Raw genomic sequence first — 17,214 nt, forward strand, 5'->3', positions numbered from 1 at the left:
TGGGACGATAATTGGATGGGAGGGACTTGTCACACTTTTCAGGAACTGGCTGGATATGAGCAAATTTCCAAGCAGAAGGAAAAACACATTTGGAATAAGAAAGTGAAAAAAAAGCAGCAGAAACAGGTGTAAGTCCGGGAGCACAGATTTTGAGAACAAGTGGAGAAATACCATCAGGATCTGTAGCTTTCTTAGCATCAAGATTCGTCAAAATCCTTCTGACATCCTTTTGACGGAAGACCACAGGAGCCATTGAATGGAGTGTGTTGGGAATGGTGGGAGGTGTTTTTTCAAGATCATTAATACATGAGTTGGAAGAAAAATGAGATGCTAGCACGTGAGCTTTATCCTTGGCTAAAGTGACAACAGAACCATCTGGTTTTGACAGAAGTGGGAACAGAGATGTGGACAATAGCTTTGGAAAGAGACCAGAATGCCCAGCTACCATTAGGAGCAAGTTTTCTACTCTTAGCCTGTTCAAAATTTAGTTTGGACTGATTAATGACTGCTTTACAATTGTTGCGAGCTTTGGTGTAAGCAGAAAATGAAATTGAAGAATTGGAAACAAGCAAATTACGATATGCAACAATCTTCTTTTGAACAGTCTTAGCACATTTATTCGAAAACCAAGGTTTAGATAAAGGACGAGATTTTAAAGTGCAGTGTGGAATAAAGGATTCCATTTCTTCAAGAATAATTTCACGGACACAATCAGAGCAAACGTTAACATCAGAAGTTTTGCAACAGTAGTCCGACCAAGGAAAAGAAGAAAAGAGATCTCACAGGTCATCTCATTTTGCATTCTTGTAATGGCAAACAATACAAGGTTGGGAATAACCATGAGATAAAGGCTCCATTAGAGAAGAGACAATCACTAAGTTGTGATCTGAGGTCCCTGAAGGACCTCTCACTTCCACCGTGTACTTAGATGGGTTGTTTGTGAGAACAAGATCAAGCGTGTTGGCTGTATAGTTAGGATTGTCCAGTATTCTTGTAGGTAAATGTACAATCTGTGCAAGGTCATTACAAATTGCAAAAGCCTCAGCATCTCGACCAGCTGGGTCGGTGTGACTAGAAAACGGAAGCCAGTTAGAGTTGTGAACTTAAAAATCACCAAGGAAAATTACCTCGCTGTTAGGAAAGTTGGACTGGAGAAAGTCAAGCAAAGAGAGGAAGTCAAAGAGCTCAAAGTGATTAGTGGAGTTTGGAGAACGTCTACCATTCTGTGAGCAAATTTCCAAGCTGAAAGAAAAACACATTTGGAATAAGAAAGTGAAAAAAAGCGGCAAAAACAGGAATAAGTTCAGGAACACAGGTTTTGAGAACAAGTGGAGAAATCTCAGTTATCGGTTGATTCAAATACTGCACTGACAGTGGTACAGAATGAAAGGGACTTGGGGGTGGTTGTGCAGGCAGATATGAAGTTTTCTGAGCAGTGCAGACGGGTGGCAAGAGTAGCTCATGGAGTATTGTCAATGATATACAGGAATTTTTCCAGCAGGGATAAGGAGGTGATTATTCCATTGTATAAGGCAATGGTCAGGCCACACCTACAGTACTGTATACAGGTCTGGAGGCCTCATTTCAAGAAGGATGTAGAGCTGCTGGAATGAGTACAGAGAAGGGCAACAAGATTAGTGAATGGAACAAAGGGGTGCTCTTACGAAGAAAGGCTTAAGTTTTGCAAATTACAGTGTCTGGAGACTAGGCACCAGCGAGGTGATCTGATAGAGGTGTATAAAGCCTTGAATGGTTTAAGCATGCTCAATGCTGATGGGATTCTTCCTCTAGCTCAGAAAAATCACCTGAGAGGGCATAAATTCAAATTGTGGAAAGACAGATGTAGGATAGACGTGCGGAAATTTGCCTTTAGCCAGCGGGTGGTTGGTTGGTGGAACAGACTTCCATCCCTTGTGGTGGAGGTTGATAGCCTAAATAAGTTTAAGGCTCAGCTGGACAGGTATTTTGAATGAACAGAGGGGTGAAGTGGGTTTTTTTTTTTTTTTTGGCTGATGCTGCATAAGCTTGCTTTCTTGCATCAAATGCCTCTACTAATGCTAATGCTAATCTTCAGTCCATGGGAACCTCCCCTGAGACCAACGAAGCTTTCATAATTATGGCTAAGGGTTTGATTACTTACTTTGCTGCTTCCTTTAATATAACTGGATAGATGTGCAAATGTGTCCCCAAAACACAAAGGGGGGGGATCAAATGGTGATATGGATAATTACAGTTTTTCCTCCACTTTGCTCTCAGTTATTACAAAATCACTTAGCTCCCTATTAGAGTTTGATAAACTTCTGGCATTCCTCTCCTTGAATAACTCCTCATGTGTGAATATCGATGTAAAATACTCATTCAGTTTATCAGCTACCTGAGCAAGATCATCAGTAGTCAAACCATCTATGTCATGTGGACCAATCTGATTCATCCCTTTCCTTCTAGAGTTTACATAAGTAAAGAACTCTCTGCTGTTTTTCTTTGCATCCTTTGCCAAAGATTTCTTGTAATCTGCCTTTGCCTGCCTAACCTCCTTTGTGACTTTAATGCAGACTAGCTTATATCTGCCATAGGCCTGTGTTGCCTGACAATTTATATGCATCCCATGCATTTTTCTTCTCTTTCATGAGCCGCCGACTGGGCTATCCAGGTGGGTAAAGTGCCTGTCTGGCAACCCGAAGGTTGCGGGTTCAATTCCTGCCTCGGGCTTGGATCAAAGTACTGCAAAAACCTTGGGAGGTGCATTATGACCACAGAAGCCTATGCATCAACAACTACCAAAAAAAAAAAAAAAAACCTTTCATGAGCCGCATTAATTCATCTGATATCCATTTAGACCTAAACCTTAAACAATATTGCTTAGTTGGCATGAAAAGCCTAGTACCCTCCAAGATTAAGTCCCTGAAAGCTTCCCTTTTAGAATTCACTGTGGGTAACATCATCAGTTGATCCCACTTAATTTTAATATTGAAACAACATTAAAATATTAATGTTATTTCATTAATATTACATGTATGAAATATATAGTATAATTTTGATGTTGCTTAATTCTCATTTTGCCACTTTTATCTGTGTTTCGTAATCAGAAAAAAGTAATCATTAATTTTCCTATCAGAATTTTTAAAAAATATTTAATTTTCCTTGTAATTATGGTATTTAAAATTTGCTATTTTAAAATTATTTCTGGTAATATTCATTCATTTAGAGAGAATCATTTAAATGTATTATTTTTATACAATAGGCATAGATAATTAGTGTAGTAGTTTTCTTTTTTAACAGAACGAAAATTATTTATTGGAATGCTGTCAAAAAAATGCAATGAAAATGATGTGCGAATTATGTTCTCTCCATTTGGTACAATAGAAGAATGTACAGTACTTCGTGATGCTAATGGGCAAAGCAAAGGTGATAGTTTTTCTTCTTATCTTTGAATAACACAGTAATAAATTTCATGAGTTTTCTGCTCTCTATTTAATAAATGAACACTTCTGTTACAAGAAATGTTGTCCTTTTTTATTTTGTTTTACTTTGAACTTGATCATGGATATTCTTCAAGTGTTTGATAGCTTAGGAGCCCAGAGCATAACTCTCAAATCAGACCATAATGCAGAAGTCTAAAATGCTGACAGTGATCCAATATTTAAGTATAAGTCATACTTATGAATTTCAACAAATTCCATTAATTTTTAGACAGTGAAATACTCTGTTTTCACTGTCATACTCTGGGACTGCCAGTTAGCCTATATACACCATATCCCCAAGGCACTTACAATATCAAGATGTGGTCTCTAAACGCTACAGACAAATAGAGCCTTTGTGGCATTAAGCAAAATGCAACTTTATGTGACAGATGAAACTTCCTTTAATTTTTCCCATTTCCACCTCCCACCTCCTTTGGTAAGGAGATTATATAATTAATAATTATTTGATTAAAATTAGTGTGCTTAATAAAACTAGCAGTGTTGCTGATATCTCCAACTATTTGGAATCATGTTAAGTTAACTGCTTACCTAATGCTCAACTGTATGATAAGTGGATGAATTTTTGTTTCATTGAATTTTAACTTAACGCGACTATCCAAATACTTGGAGGTGTCTGTATTACTACTAGTTTTATTAAGCATACTATTTATAATTATTATACTGACTATCCAGTATGTCCATACACTATATCATAATACCATTATATTCCAAAATTAGGTCAGCCTGCATTTGAAATATTATTATTATTTATTATTATTATTAGCTATATGGTGCAAGGAAACCTGAGGCTTATGCTGCACCAGCCAAAAAAAAAATTCCCAAGTCTTAGAGAGAGAAGTGTGTGTGTGTGTGTGTGTGTAGAAGGGAATCACCAACAAGAAAGATAAGAATGATGATATCCAGCTCAGGATCTTGGGGTGCCAAGCCCATACTCACCAGATGTGAGCCCCTGGGGTTAAATTTTATTATAACAAAAGAAAACATGTATACAGACTTGCACTCCATCTAGTTATTTGTGTAAAAGTAAAACATACAGTGATTCCCAATCAAAGCTCAAAATAATGGTATTAAGAATATCAAGGTTTTGATTTAAGTTATCAAATGATACAGTTAACTCTTCGTGGAGTTCTGAAACTATTCATTCATTAACTTTGTTTGTTTTACTATATCACTCTGGGCTGAATAACCATAAAGTACATAAGCACCTTTGCATCTCTTCATTAAAAAGGAAAATACAGGGTGTTTCAGTTAAACGTTTCAGAACTTCTAAGAGGGGTAGGGTACATCCTGACAACTCGAAATCATATAGCAATGTGGGGTCGGAAATGCTTTCCTGAAGCGGTGTTGTACACAGAAGCACCATAAAGAAAAGAGACCGTAAGTGAGAAATCGTTTTAATAATACATGAAAAGAAGCAAAAGGTACATGGATTAAAGTAAGTGTTCAAAGTTTCTTCCACGGGCTACAATGCACGCCTCACATCTCCGACACATGGACATCCGAACATTCTGGAATACTCCAGGCGAATTTCGAATTTCTTGAACAAGAACGCCAAGTTAGTAGGATGGATGATTACACGAACACAGAGTTAGCCGATATGCATTTGGCGTACGGGGCTGCAAATTGTAGTGGGCCAGCCGCACAGCGTTTGTACGCGGAACGATATCCGACGAGGCGTATTCCCAGTCGTAATTTCTTTGCAAGACTGCACCAGAGGTTAGCTGAGAGAGGTTCATTTGAAAGAGCTGACAGGGACAGGGTAAGAACAGCACGGACTCCAGCCGTCGAACAGAATGTGCTGCAGCATGTACAGGGGAATCCAAGAACGAGTACACCAAGTCTAGCAAACGCAGTCAGGGTTTCCCATTGCAGCGTCTGGAGGATTCTCCGAGAACAAGACATGCATCCGTTTCACATGCAGCGTGTCCAGACACAGCAACCGGAGGATTATGCACCTCGTATTGCTTTCGCACAGTGGTACCTTGGAAAATGTGCTACAAATCCCCTTTTTCCTGCTGAAGTGTTGTTTTCCGATGAGGCATCCTTCACAAGGGAAGGAATTTTCAACACGCATAACGACCATATCTGGGCGGTCGAGAACCCGCATGCAATACGACGTCGTGCAGCAGAGATTCGATTTTCGGTCAATGTATGGGCCGGTATTATGGGAGATCACCTCATCGGACCTTACCTGTTACCGTGTCGTCTAACCGGACCTATCTACTTGATCTTTCTGCAGCAAGTATTGCCACAACTTTTGAGAGATGAACAGATTTCTGCATCGACGCAACAGACAATGTGGTTCCAACACGATGGAGCCCCTGCCCATTATAGCGGAGATGTTCGTAACTACCTGGATGTCACATTTGGTCAACAGTGGATCGGACGTGGTGGTCCCGTGCGTTGGCCTGCTCGGTCACCCGACCTATCATGTCTTGATTTTTATTTCTGGGGTCATATGAAATCGCTAGTTTATGACACCCCTGTTGACAATGCTGAGGAGCTGGTTGCAAGAATCGCAGTAGCTGCCGAAGAAATTCGAAATTCGCCTGGAGTATTCCAGAATGTTCGGATGTCCATGCGTCGGAGATGTGAGGCGTGCATTGTAGCCCGTGGAAGAAACTTCGAACACTTACTTTAATCCATGTACCTTTTGCTTCTTTTCATGTATTATTAAAACGATTTCTCACTTACGGTCTCTTTTCTTTATGGTGCTTCTGTGTACAACACCGCTTCAGGAAAGCATTTCCGACCCCACATTGCTATATGATTTCGAGTTGTCAGGATGTACCCTACCCCTCTTAGAAGTTCTGAAACGTTTAACTGAAACACCCTGTATAGGGTGGTCATATTATTAGGAGTCCGGTCATAGAGATTATTTACATTCTGAACATATCAGTTATTTACAGCTATTGCTCAGTAAAGTTTATTTTAATTCTCTTGTAAGCTTAATAAACCATTATTACCTTTACTAAATTATTTTCTTTATTAATGATAATAAAGCATCATGATTTACATTTTTAATCCTTTTTCTTTTTGTTAATCTGTTTTAATTTTTTACTTTCTATTTTTTGTTATGATTTACTTCTGTTTGTTTCAGAACGAAACAATATGCAGATCTGCATATTTAGCTCTGGTCAGCAGCTTCAATTAGCAGTTTTTATCTTTAGTTGGTTCTAGAGTACAAAAGGGAAGAATGTAGGAGAAGACTATGTTCTTCTACTTCAACTACCATTTACTTAGTTTTATATTTTCCTCCTCTTTCTTTCAAATTAGAGTCTCACTCATGCAACTTGTTAATTGCTTTAAGATTACATAGCTACCTCCATTAATGATTTTCTTTTACCGACCACAGAACTCTAAAGTTATAATTATACTTTACAAGTTGAATTTATATAAGCAAAATATAGATACCATATAGAAACATAGGAATGATAAAGATTAATAGCTATCAATTACTTTAATCTTAAGTGTAACAACAAAGCACTGCTGTGAATAAATTACTGAATATCCCTAACAAGGGTTAAGCAAATTAATTGATGTGGGACATAATAGATTAAAGAATGAATGTAGATGGTAAGCTATATACTTTGCACAAAACTGAATATGTTATAGAAGACAGGAACCTTGCATTATTATTATTGCTCTTATATTATTTCTCCCTGATTGGGGGGTTCCACCTCATGACAGGTATTGCTGCCAAGTACACAGGGTAGTGGTTGTTATGTCTGGTGTTACTGTTGGTCGAGGAACTTTCTGACTATCCTACAGGTGTTCAGGATTGCAACTTTCTGGAGTTCCTTGTAGGTGTTTGCTGGGAAACCTATTGCTGCTAGGCTGTTATGTAGGGTCTTTGGCACCATACCTGTGGTTGACACAATGATCGGGATGGTCGTTACTTGTTGCATATGTCACATCTCTTTGATCTTCTGTCTTAGGTTTGTGTACTTCCTGATTTTTTCCCCATGGGTTTTCTGCAGGTTGCCAGTGTTGGGTACCGCTATGTCAATCAGATAGGTAGCCTTTTCCTTCTTGTTCACAAGGGTTATGTCCGGTCTGTTGTGCGGGATTGTTCTATCCATTTTTATGGCACGGTCCCAGTACACCTTGTGGGTTGGAGTCTCTAGTGCTGCCTTGGGTAGTACCGCGCTACTTGTAGTACGGTACACTTTCTTCGACGAATTTGTATTTTCTTGCTAGCTTCTGATATATTATCCTGGCTTCCTGGTCGGTAATCGATGTAGGCTGTGTACATGTTGCTTCTTGTAAGCTTGCTCCATAACCAAGGTATCTATAGTTATTTGCTCCTTGCGTCCTTTGCTCAGCCGCTTGCATGCTTTCTGCTGTTCGGCCATTATGTTCTGGCTCTCCAAGTGGTCTGATATCTTCCTGGTTATGCATCTGGTCAGGATCTTGTACATTGGTGGGAGGCAGATGATTGGCATATATTTTGCTGGGTTTCTTGTATCTTCGTCTTTAGGCTTCAGATATGTGATTCCTTCAGTGAGAAACTTTGGGGTTGTCTCTGGACGCCTTATCATTCAGGTGAACTGCTCTGCCAGGTGTTTGTGTGTGCAAGTGAGCTTCTTGTACCAGTGGTTGTGGATGTTATCTATTCCTGGAGTTCGCCAGTTGTGAGAGTTCTTGATCATCTGTTTTACTTCTTCTTCCCGAATCTCCCACCCTCTAATTTCTTGTACGTTCTTGGTTTTCTTGCGCTCTAGTTCTATCCAGGTGGCTCAGTTGTTATGTCTTACTTCCCTGCTCCATATGTTTCCCCAGAACTCCTCAATTGTCTTCTTCTCGGGTGATCCGTTCCCTTCTTTCCCGTCTTCTTCGAGATTCCTGTAGAAGCCTCTTTGGTCCTCATCAAAGATTCGGTTGTTTATTTTGCTCTGGGAGCTCGCTTTGTATCGGCGTAGTCTCTTGCTTCAATGTGTCCAAGTACTTTCCTATTCTCTGATTTTTTTTGTCTCATGTTTGCAGTGGACACTGTCTCTCTTGAGGATGCTCTTCACTTTGCCAATTAATTTCTTATTCCTATTGCCCCATTGGTCGGTAATCGATGTAGGCTGTGTACATGTTGCGGCGTTTCTTGTAAGCTTGCTCCATAACCTAAGAGTCAAGATAGGTCAATTGGCCTATCTTGACTCTTAATTCTTCTATCTTCTGCTGAACTCTTCTTTCCCAAGCTGATGGTTCCTTCTGTTTTCGGTTCTTCTGCCGCTGGTCTCTTGCTTCTCTTCCATTAATCCTCGTGGCTGCTACCGCAGCACAATACATGGCTGTGTGTTGTATCATTGCTGTTGAGGTAATGCAGTATTATGTGCCAATTCTGGTGATCTGTGACTCTCCACAAGGTTCTATCCTCTGCTTTGGTATCACGAGTCTTTGTGGGGTCTAGTCCTTTGAATTCTGTTAAGGCCTTCTTCCACTTATCCTCTATTCTGGATATCATGACCTCGTCTGTTTCCACTTCAGCTGCTCTGGGTTGTATTTCTTCTTGCTTTTCCTCCTCTGGTTCGGTGGTGGTATGTTCTTCCTCCTCTTCCGTATTCTTTAACCTTTGTAGTTGATCACTCACGTCCTGCTTGATTTTTTCCAAGATTGCAGGAGCTATCAGGTTCTTCATGACAGTGGTCCTTCTCTGGTCTGCTATTCGCTGTTCAGTGACCTGAATAACCGGGAATCATTCCATCCACTTGGTATGCAGTCTCGCCCTGTAAGTTGTCATATTGGTCTCCAGCTTCGTTATTTCATAGTATGCTTGCATGATGTACATATTCATTTTGACTCCACTTCATGTGTTGGCATTTTCTGCCTTCCTGGGTGGTCACTAGTGCAGTTGTGCAGGAAGCACTTCCAGTTGGTGGGGCTGGATGGTCGTGCCCTTCTCTTGTGGTAGCCATACGGGGGACAGCACCACTGTCTTCCTTGGGAGACCGTCTCTGATTTTTCAAACTGACCCCCTCTGCCTAAGGCCTGAACGTGAGTGACTTTATCGTGCACCACACTCGATGCACTATGATTAATATTTCTGTGCAACATCATCAATCTATGGAGGTGGACCTGTTTTGCTTCTGCTTATGTCCAGTGGTTGTTCTAATGAGTGACATCAGATGGCGCCACAATCTGCCTTAGCCACCATCCTACCTTGGGGTAGGTAGTTCGCTTGGACAAACTTTCACAGTGTTTATTTATTTTATTAATTTTTATTACTATTAATTAATTTATTATTATTATACCGGTCTCCCAGCGTGATGGAGCCACGTTTGCTTCTGCCAAGGCGGTACTCGAACCCGGGTCCATCAAGCTGGTAGACCAGTGTCATAACCACTGGGCCATCGTGCCCCTCTCTTATTATTATTAGTAGTAGCCATATGGTGCAAGGAGGCCTGAAGCTTATGCTGCACCAGCCAAAAAAAAATCCCTGCATTACCCTGAGAGAGAGAATCAGAAGTAGGGAATCATCGAGAAAGCAATAAAGAAGAATGATGATATCCAGCTCAGAGAGGAATTTATTGTAGCTTAAACACAGAGCGTACAGATAAAGCAGAAATATATGAGCTTTCGGCTATATGGTAGCCTTCGTCATTATTTCGGCTGTATGGTAGCCTTTGACGAAGGCTACCATATAGCCGAAAGCTCATATATTTCTGCTTTATCTGTACGCTCTGTGTTTAAGCTACAATAAATTCCTCAATGAATCCAGAGCGCGTAGGCCTGTTTCGTTATATCCAGCTCAGTACCCTGGGATTGCCAAGCCCATACTCACCAGATGTGAACCCCTGGGGTTATGTAATATTTATTTTGCACCTGTTAGTTTCAATGTGCTTTATACCAGTATTAGTGAACCACAAGTGACAAAAATGTGCAAGTTTTTAATGGGTGAAAAAAATATGCATTGGCATCACCAGATATAATAACATTAATATGCAAAATCAGTGAAATGCAATATCTGCTAATAGAGTAAAAATATTACTGTAGAAATAATTAATGATTGATAGGATTGGGAAAATGAAGAGCATCCTTAAGAGAGACAACATCCACAGCAAAAAATGAGACCAAAAATCAGAGTAGAAGAATACTTAGACACACTAAAGCATAACCACTTTGCACTCAGCAAGAGACTAGACTAAACTGATACAAAGACGGCTCCTAGAGGAAAATAAAGAATCAAATCTTTGATGAAACCAAGGAGTTTTCTACAGGAGTATCGAACAAGATCGGAGAGATGGCATTGGACCACCTGAGCAGAAAATGACTGAGGAGTTCTCAGGCAACATATGGAGTAGTGAAGTAAGACATAACAGCCGAGCTCCCTGGATAGAACTAGAATGGAAGAAAACCAAGGGGACATAAGGAAATGGCAGAATGGGAGATTTGGAAGACAGAAGTGCAACAGTTGATCAGGAAGTCCCCCAACTGGAAAACCCTAGAAATGGATAACATCCATAACTACAGTACAAGAGGTACACTTGCACCTACAAGCACCTAGCAGAGCAGCTCACCTGGATGATAAGTCATCCAGAGACAATCTCAGAGTTTCTTACTCAAGGAATCACATACCTGAAGGATAAGGACCAAGATACAAGAAACCTATCAAAATGCAGGCCGATCACCTGTCTCCCAAGATCCTCACCAACTGCATGACTAAGAAGAGATTGGACCATTTGCAGAGCCAGAAAATCATGGCTGAGCAGTAGAAGGGATGTAAGCAGATGATCAAAGGATTCAAGGAATGATTGACCATCGACGCTGCAGTTATGGAGCACGCCTACAAGGAGTAAGCTTCCAGGGAGATACCCTGAGTCCACTATGGTTCTGTCTCGCATTCAACCCACTGTCCATGCTTAATAACAGCAAGTATGAATATACCCTAAAAGAAGTGAGGAAGAACCTGTACACCCTCTCACCTTGACTTCACCCCAAGAATTTTTGCTTATTGCTGAAATAGCCGATGTTGGCAAGATATTCTGAGGGTAGCAGCATTTCAATATGAGGGGGAAAATAAAGCTAGGGAAACAAGCCTAAATAATTTCAAGGGTTGTGTCAGGGTAGTAAAGTGTAGAAAAATACATTGTCTTAACTGTGTTTACAGTAATGTCAGGAGTGTTGTCAATAAAATGGCTGAATTTTAACTCATGGTTAACTGATTATGATATAATAGGGCTAACAGAAACATGGTACCACCTGTAATTGGGGAGGATGAGTTTCACTACGGTATGTGTAATGCATTTAGTAATAATAGTAGTAGTAATGTAAAATGATGCAAGGAAGCAAGCGCATATAAAATCAGCCAAAACAAAAAATAAATAAATAAAAACCACAATTCATCCATTTGTACCCTCTAAGAATTTGTCTAGTTATATCTTGAATTTATTTAACCCATCCACTTCCACAACAACAGCAGATGGAAGCATGTTCCAACCATCAAAAGCTGCCTGCTGGCTAAAGACAAACTTTGCACATTTATCCTGCAACCATCCTTCTTCAACATGAATTTCTCCATCATGTGTGTAGTCTCAGCAAGTGAAAGAATATCATTAACATTTCAGCTTACTCAATCCATTCAAGGCTTTAAACACCTCACTCAGATCTTCTCACAGCTGCCTGGTCTAAAGACCCTGAAATTTGCAGAACTGAAGCCTTTATAGGTAAGAACACCCTTTAGATAGGAAAGGTAGGAGTGGTGAGTCATGCATTTTATAAAAAGTAGCCCAAGTGTGAAAAGAGCTTTTGCTGAGTCTTGAGTTACGTCTGCCAGCATAGAATCTGTGTGGTGTGAGTTAGTTGGAAGCAAAGGTATAATGAGAGTTGGAGTAATCTGTACATCAGAAGATTAGCATTAGCATTAGTAGAGGCATATGATGCAAGAAAGCAAGCTTATTCAGCATCAGCCAAAAAAAAAAAAAAAAAACACACCACTCCCATTTCACCCCTCCGTTCGTTCGAAATACCTGTCCAGTTGAGTCTTAAATTTGTTTAGGCTATCAACCTCAACAACAAGTGATGGAAGTCGGTTCCACCAACCAACCACCCGCTGGCCAAAGGCAAACTTCCGCACATCTATCCGACATCCGTCCTTCCTCAATTTGAATTTATGCCCTCTGAGGATTATTCTGAGCAAGAGGAAGAATCACATCAGCATTGAGCATGCTCAAACCATTCAAAGCCTTTTACACCTCTATCAGATCACCTCGCCGGTGCCTAGTCTCCAGACTCTGTAATTTGCAAAACTTAAGCCTTTCTTCGTAAGAGCAACCCTTTGTTCCATTCACTAATCTTGTTGCCCTTCTCTGTACCCGTTCCAGCAGCTCTACATTCTTTTTGAAATGAGGCCTCCAGACCTGAATACAGTACTCAAGGTGTGGCCTGACCATTGCCTTATACAAGGGAATAATCACCTCCTTATCCCTGCTAGAAAAATTCCTGTATATCATTGACAAGACACCATGAGCTACTCTTGCAGCTCGTCTGCACTGCTCAGAGAACTTCATATCTGCCTGCACAATCACCCCCAGGTCCTTTTCATTCTCCACCACTGTCAGTGTAGTACCGCAGAGTTGATACGTTGTCTGGGGTTACTGTTTCCCATATGTAGTACTTTACATTTGTCAATGTTAAACTTCATTGGCCACCTCTCAGCCCATCTGTTCAACCTTTCCAGATCCTGTTGCAGCAGCATAGCGTCAGTAGTGTAATTAACAACCCTGCCAACCTTTGTATCATCTGCAAACTTGGACATTAAACTTGATATACCATCATCAATATCATTCATAAATACAGAAAACAACAACGGACCCAACACTGAACCCAGAGGAACTCCACTAATAACATTAGTCCACGTTGAGCAGTGTCCATTGATTACCACTCTCTGTCTTCTGCAATTCAACCATTCCTTTATCCATAGCAGCAATTTGCCTCCAATGCCACACTGCTCCAATTTGTGCAGCAGTCTTCCATGTGCAACAGTATCAAAAGCCTTTCTAAGATCCAAAGGGTACTAGGAAAGTTTTGCAATATGACGCAACAATGAATCACAGAAAGCTGCTTGTTGCTGCATGTTGAGACATGTTCATACGTGCATAGTAGCCGCCGCGCCAAGTCGATGGGCTCAGTTATTCATTAGTAGTGAGAGTGTAAAGTGCTTGCGATGGCATCATGGTCATGAAATGAGATAAGGACAGTTTTGCGGTATAATTTGGTGCGTGGTTTAACCATAGACCAGTGCTTAGAAGAAATGACTCTTGCACTAGATGATGATTGTCCACATCGTACAACGATATTCAGGTGGTATAGAGAATTCCAAAGGGGAAATTTCACTCTGGAGGATTCTGAGAGGCCGGGAAGGCCACGAACGTCAGTTACGGAGGAAAACGTTACTGCTGTGAGGAAAATGCTTGACGAAAACAGGTGAGTGACCTACCAACAGATAGAGGATACTTTGGGCCTAAATGCACCAGCAATTCGTTCGATTCTGCAAGATCATTTGCACGTGAAGAAACTTTGTTCTCTCTGGGTGCCGCATCAACTGACTGAAGAGCAGATGACATGACGTGTGACTTGGTGCCTGGAGATGTTAAAAAAGTTTGATAAGGGACGATCTCGGTATGTGAACAACATCGTGACAGGTGACGAGACTTGGCTGTACTATTACGATCTGCCGACCATGGCTCAAAACAAAGTTTGGGTCTTTGATGATGACGACACACCCGTAATTGTCAGAAAATCCCGATTTGTAAAGAAGAAAATGATAGCTGTATTTTTCAAATCGAGTGGAATTGTGGAACGTGTCATTTTGGACACGCAGAAGACAGTCACAGCTAAGTGGTATACTGAACAATGCCTGCCTAAAGTCATTGGATCTATGAAGAACCTGCGGCCAAAGTCAAGAATGGACACCTGGTACCTCCATCACGAAAATGCTCCAGCTCACCGCGCCAAAGCCTGCACCGAATATTTGACCACGACAGGACTGAAACTTCTCGAGCACCCTCCCTACAGTCCAGACCTTGCTCCCTGCGACTTTGCACTGTTCCCGCATGTGAAAATGAAGCTAAAAGGGAGGCGATTTTCCAGTGATGAGGACCTTCTACGGGCTTGGGACAACGAGTGTGCTTTACTCCCTAGTGAAACTTGGCAGAACTGGTTTAAAGATTGGTTTCGGAGGATGGAGAGGTGTATTGAATGTAGAGGAAATTACTTTGAAAAAATTAAATAAACAAAGCTGTATTGCAAAACTTTCCTAGTACCCTTTGTATAATATCAAAGTTATTCCCTGCACCAGTTCTTTTGTGACTACATAATAGTATCCAATCAAATTGGTCAGGCAAAACCTGCCCTTAACAAAACCATGCTGCGTCTGAGCTATAACTGAATTCTTGTCTAGATGATCCTGCAGTGCTTCTTTAACCAGTGCCTCCATTAATTTTCCTGGAACAGAAGTTAAACTAACAGGTCTATAATTACTTGTGTCAGCCTTTGATCCTCCTTTGTGAATTGGGGTTACATTTGCACATCTCCAGTCTATGGGTACCTCCCCTGAGTCCAAAGAAGCTCTCATAATTATGGCTAGGGGTTTGCTTACTTCCTTTGCTGCCTCCTTTAATATAACTGGATAGATCCCATCCACCCCAGGTGCCTTTTTTATGTTTATCCTCAACAATCTCTCCTCCACTTTCCTCTCAGTTATTACAAAATCATCTAGCTCACTGCCAATGTTTACTTTACCTACGTCATTCTCCTTCCTGAATGACTCCTCATGTGTGAATGTAGATGCAAAATACTCATTTAGATTGTTATCCACCTGAGCAGGATCCTCAGCTGTTGAACCATCAATATCCAGTGGACCAATCTGATTCATCCCTTTCCTTTTTGAGTTTAAATAGGTAAAGAACTCTTTTCTGTTTTTCTTTGCATCCTTTGCCAAGGATTTTTCGTAGTTTGCCTTTGCCTGCCTAATCTCCTTTGTGACTTGGTTACAGACCAACTTATATCTATCATAGGCTTCCATGTCACCGATTAGTTTGTATGTATCCCATGCATTTTTCTTCTTTGCCACATGTCTCATTAGTTCATCTGACAACCATTTTGGCCTAAACCTTGAACAATATTTCTTAGTTGCTATGTAAAGCCTGGTAGCTTCCAAGATTAGTTCCTTGAATGCTTCACATTTTGAGTTTGCTGTTGGTAACATCATCAGTTGGTCCCACTGTATAGAATTTAAATACTGTCTCAGACCATCATAGTCTCCTTTACGAAAACAAAAACCCTACCCTTTACCTCTGATGTGGTAAATCCCACATCAGAGGTAAAGTGGGATTTACCTCCTTGAGTAAATCCCACTTCAACACACTGTGATCACTGCCACCTAGTGGTTCATTTATCTGCAGATTCTTAATGCATGAAGAATCACTACTGATAATCAGATCAAGAGTATTGCTCCCTCTTGTTGCCTCACGAACATGCTGATGTAGAAAACAATCATCCAATAAATCTACAAAAGCCTTGCTAGTGTGCGAGTGACCAACCCACAAATTCCAGTCAGTATCTGGGAAATTAAAATCCCCCATTATAAGACTCTCAGATTTACTGGCCCACTCTATTTCCCTGTACAGTATCTTATTATACTCTTCGGAGTCATTAGGCCTATAGCACACTCCTACTCTCAATTTTGATTTCCCTATGCTTATGTCACACCAAACTGACTCGACACTGCCCTGTCCATCGATGTCGACTGGCTTCACTTCCTTGGATTTTGTGTTTCTTAACTAATAGCATAACCCCTCCTCCCCTCCTGTTCTGTCTATCCTTTCTATACACATTGTATTCCCCAAATTCCAGTTCCGCATTCCTTATATCTGTGTGACACCATGTCTCTGATATCCCAACAATATCTGCCTTTGATGTTTTGAGCAATACCTCAAATTCATCAAATTTATTTACCAAACTCATAGCATTGGTGTACACGCACGTATACATGCACCTGTTTCTATTCTTAGCTACCCTAACACAACCCATGTGTTTACTTGTACCGCAATGACTCCCAGAAGTCTCTGAAATATCCTGCATCTTGTTTTTCAGGCTTCTGCTCATTTCAATAGAGCAGAAGCCTGAAAAAGTGATTCTTGCACTGCTTGTGCAAGAATCACTTCCACCTCTGCCAGTGGCTACTGTTAATCTATTAGTCCTTGTATCCCCCCCAACTAGCAGTTTTCCGACCCACCTAACACTGCCTCAACAGCATCAGCAAATATTCTTGCACCCTTTCTATTTAAGTGTATCCCATCCCTGTAGAAGCAGTCTCTCCTGTTAACAAGTACAGACCAGGCTGAAAAAAATTCTACCCCTTGAGCCTTGCACAATCCCTCCAGGGCCGAATTGATCGACAAGGCTCTCATCATATACTCCCTCCTATCGTGTCTGGGCAGAATTGCAGACACTTTCAAATTCAACCCTAATGCACGGCTTTTTTTCAACAGTGACCTGTACTTGCTAAGTAATTCCGCCGGTCTCCTACTCTTAATATTATTAGTGCCAACGTGTACAACTATATCACCTTTTGTGCCTTAAAAGATGATATCTGCTCTACAACGTCATCAACCTTTGCCCCTGCAGACATACCCTAGTCCTATTCCACCTAAACTTTTTACAAAGCATGTTCCCCGTTTCCCTGACAATAGAGTCACCAACAACTACTAGTTCCTGTGGGACCAGCGCATTCTGCCTA

At 40.8% G+C, this 17,214-nt stretch overlaps 1 protein-coding gene across 2 annotated transcripts in view; it reads left to right on the forward strand.

Annotated features, from left to right (window-relative positions):
- The window catches only part of LOC150074953 (CUGBP Elav-like family member 1), an 824,767-nt gene that overhangs the window by 431,137 nt on the left and 376,416 nt on the right, over positions 1–17,214 (forward strand). For both annotated transcript variants that reach the window (XM_090388957.1, XM_090388958.1), the window contains exon 5: positions 3,280–3,405. In XM_090388957.1, the coding sequence (XP_090245083.1) occupies positions 3,280–3,405 (126 nt within the window). The remainder of the gene's footprint in view (positions 1–3,279; positions 3,406–17,214) is intronic.

The sequence above is a fragment of the Mastigoproctus giganteus genome, chromosome 14 (genome assembly GCF_048544385.1).
Source record: "Mastigoproctus giganteus isolate SK-2022 chromosome 14, ASM4854438v1, whole genome shotgun sequence".
NCBI lineage: Eukaryota > Metazoa > Arthropoda > Arachnida > Uropygi > Thelyphonidae > Mastigoproctus > Mastigoproctus giganteus.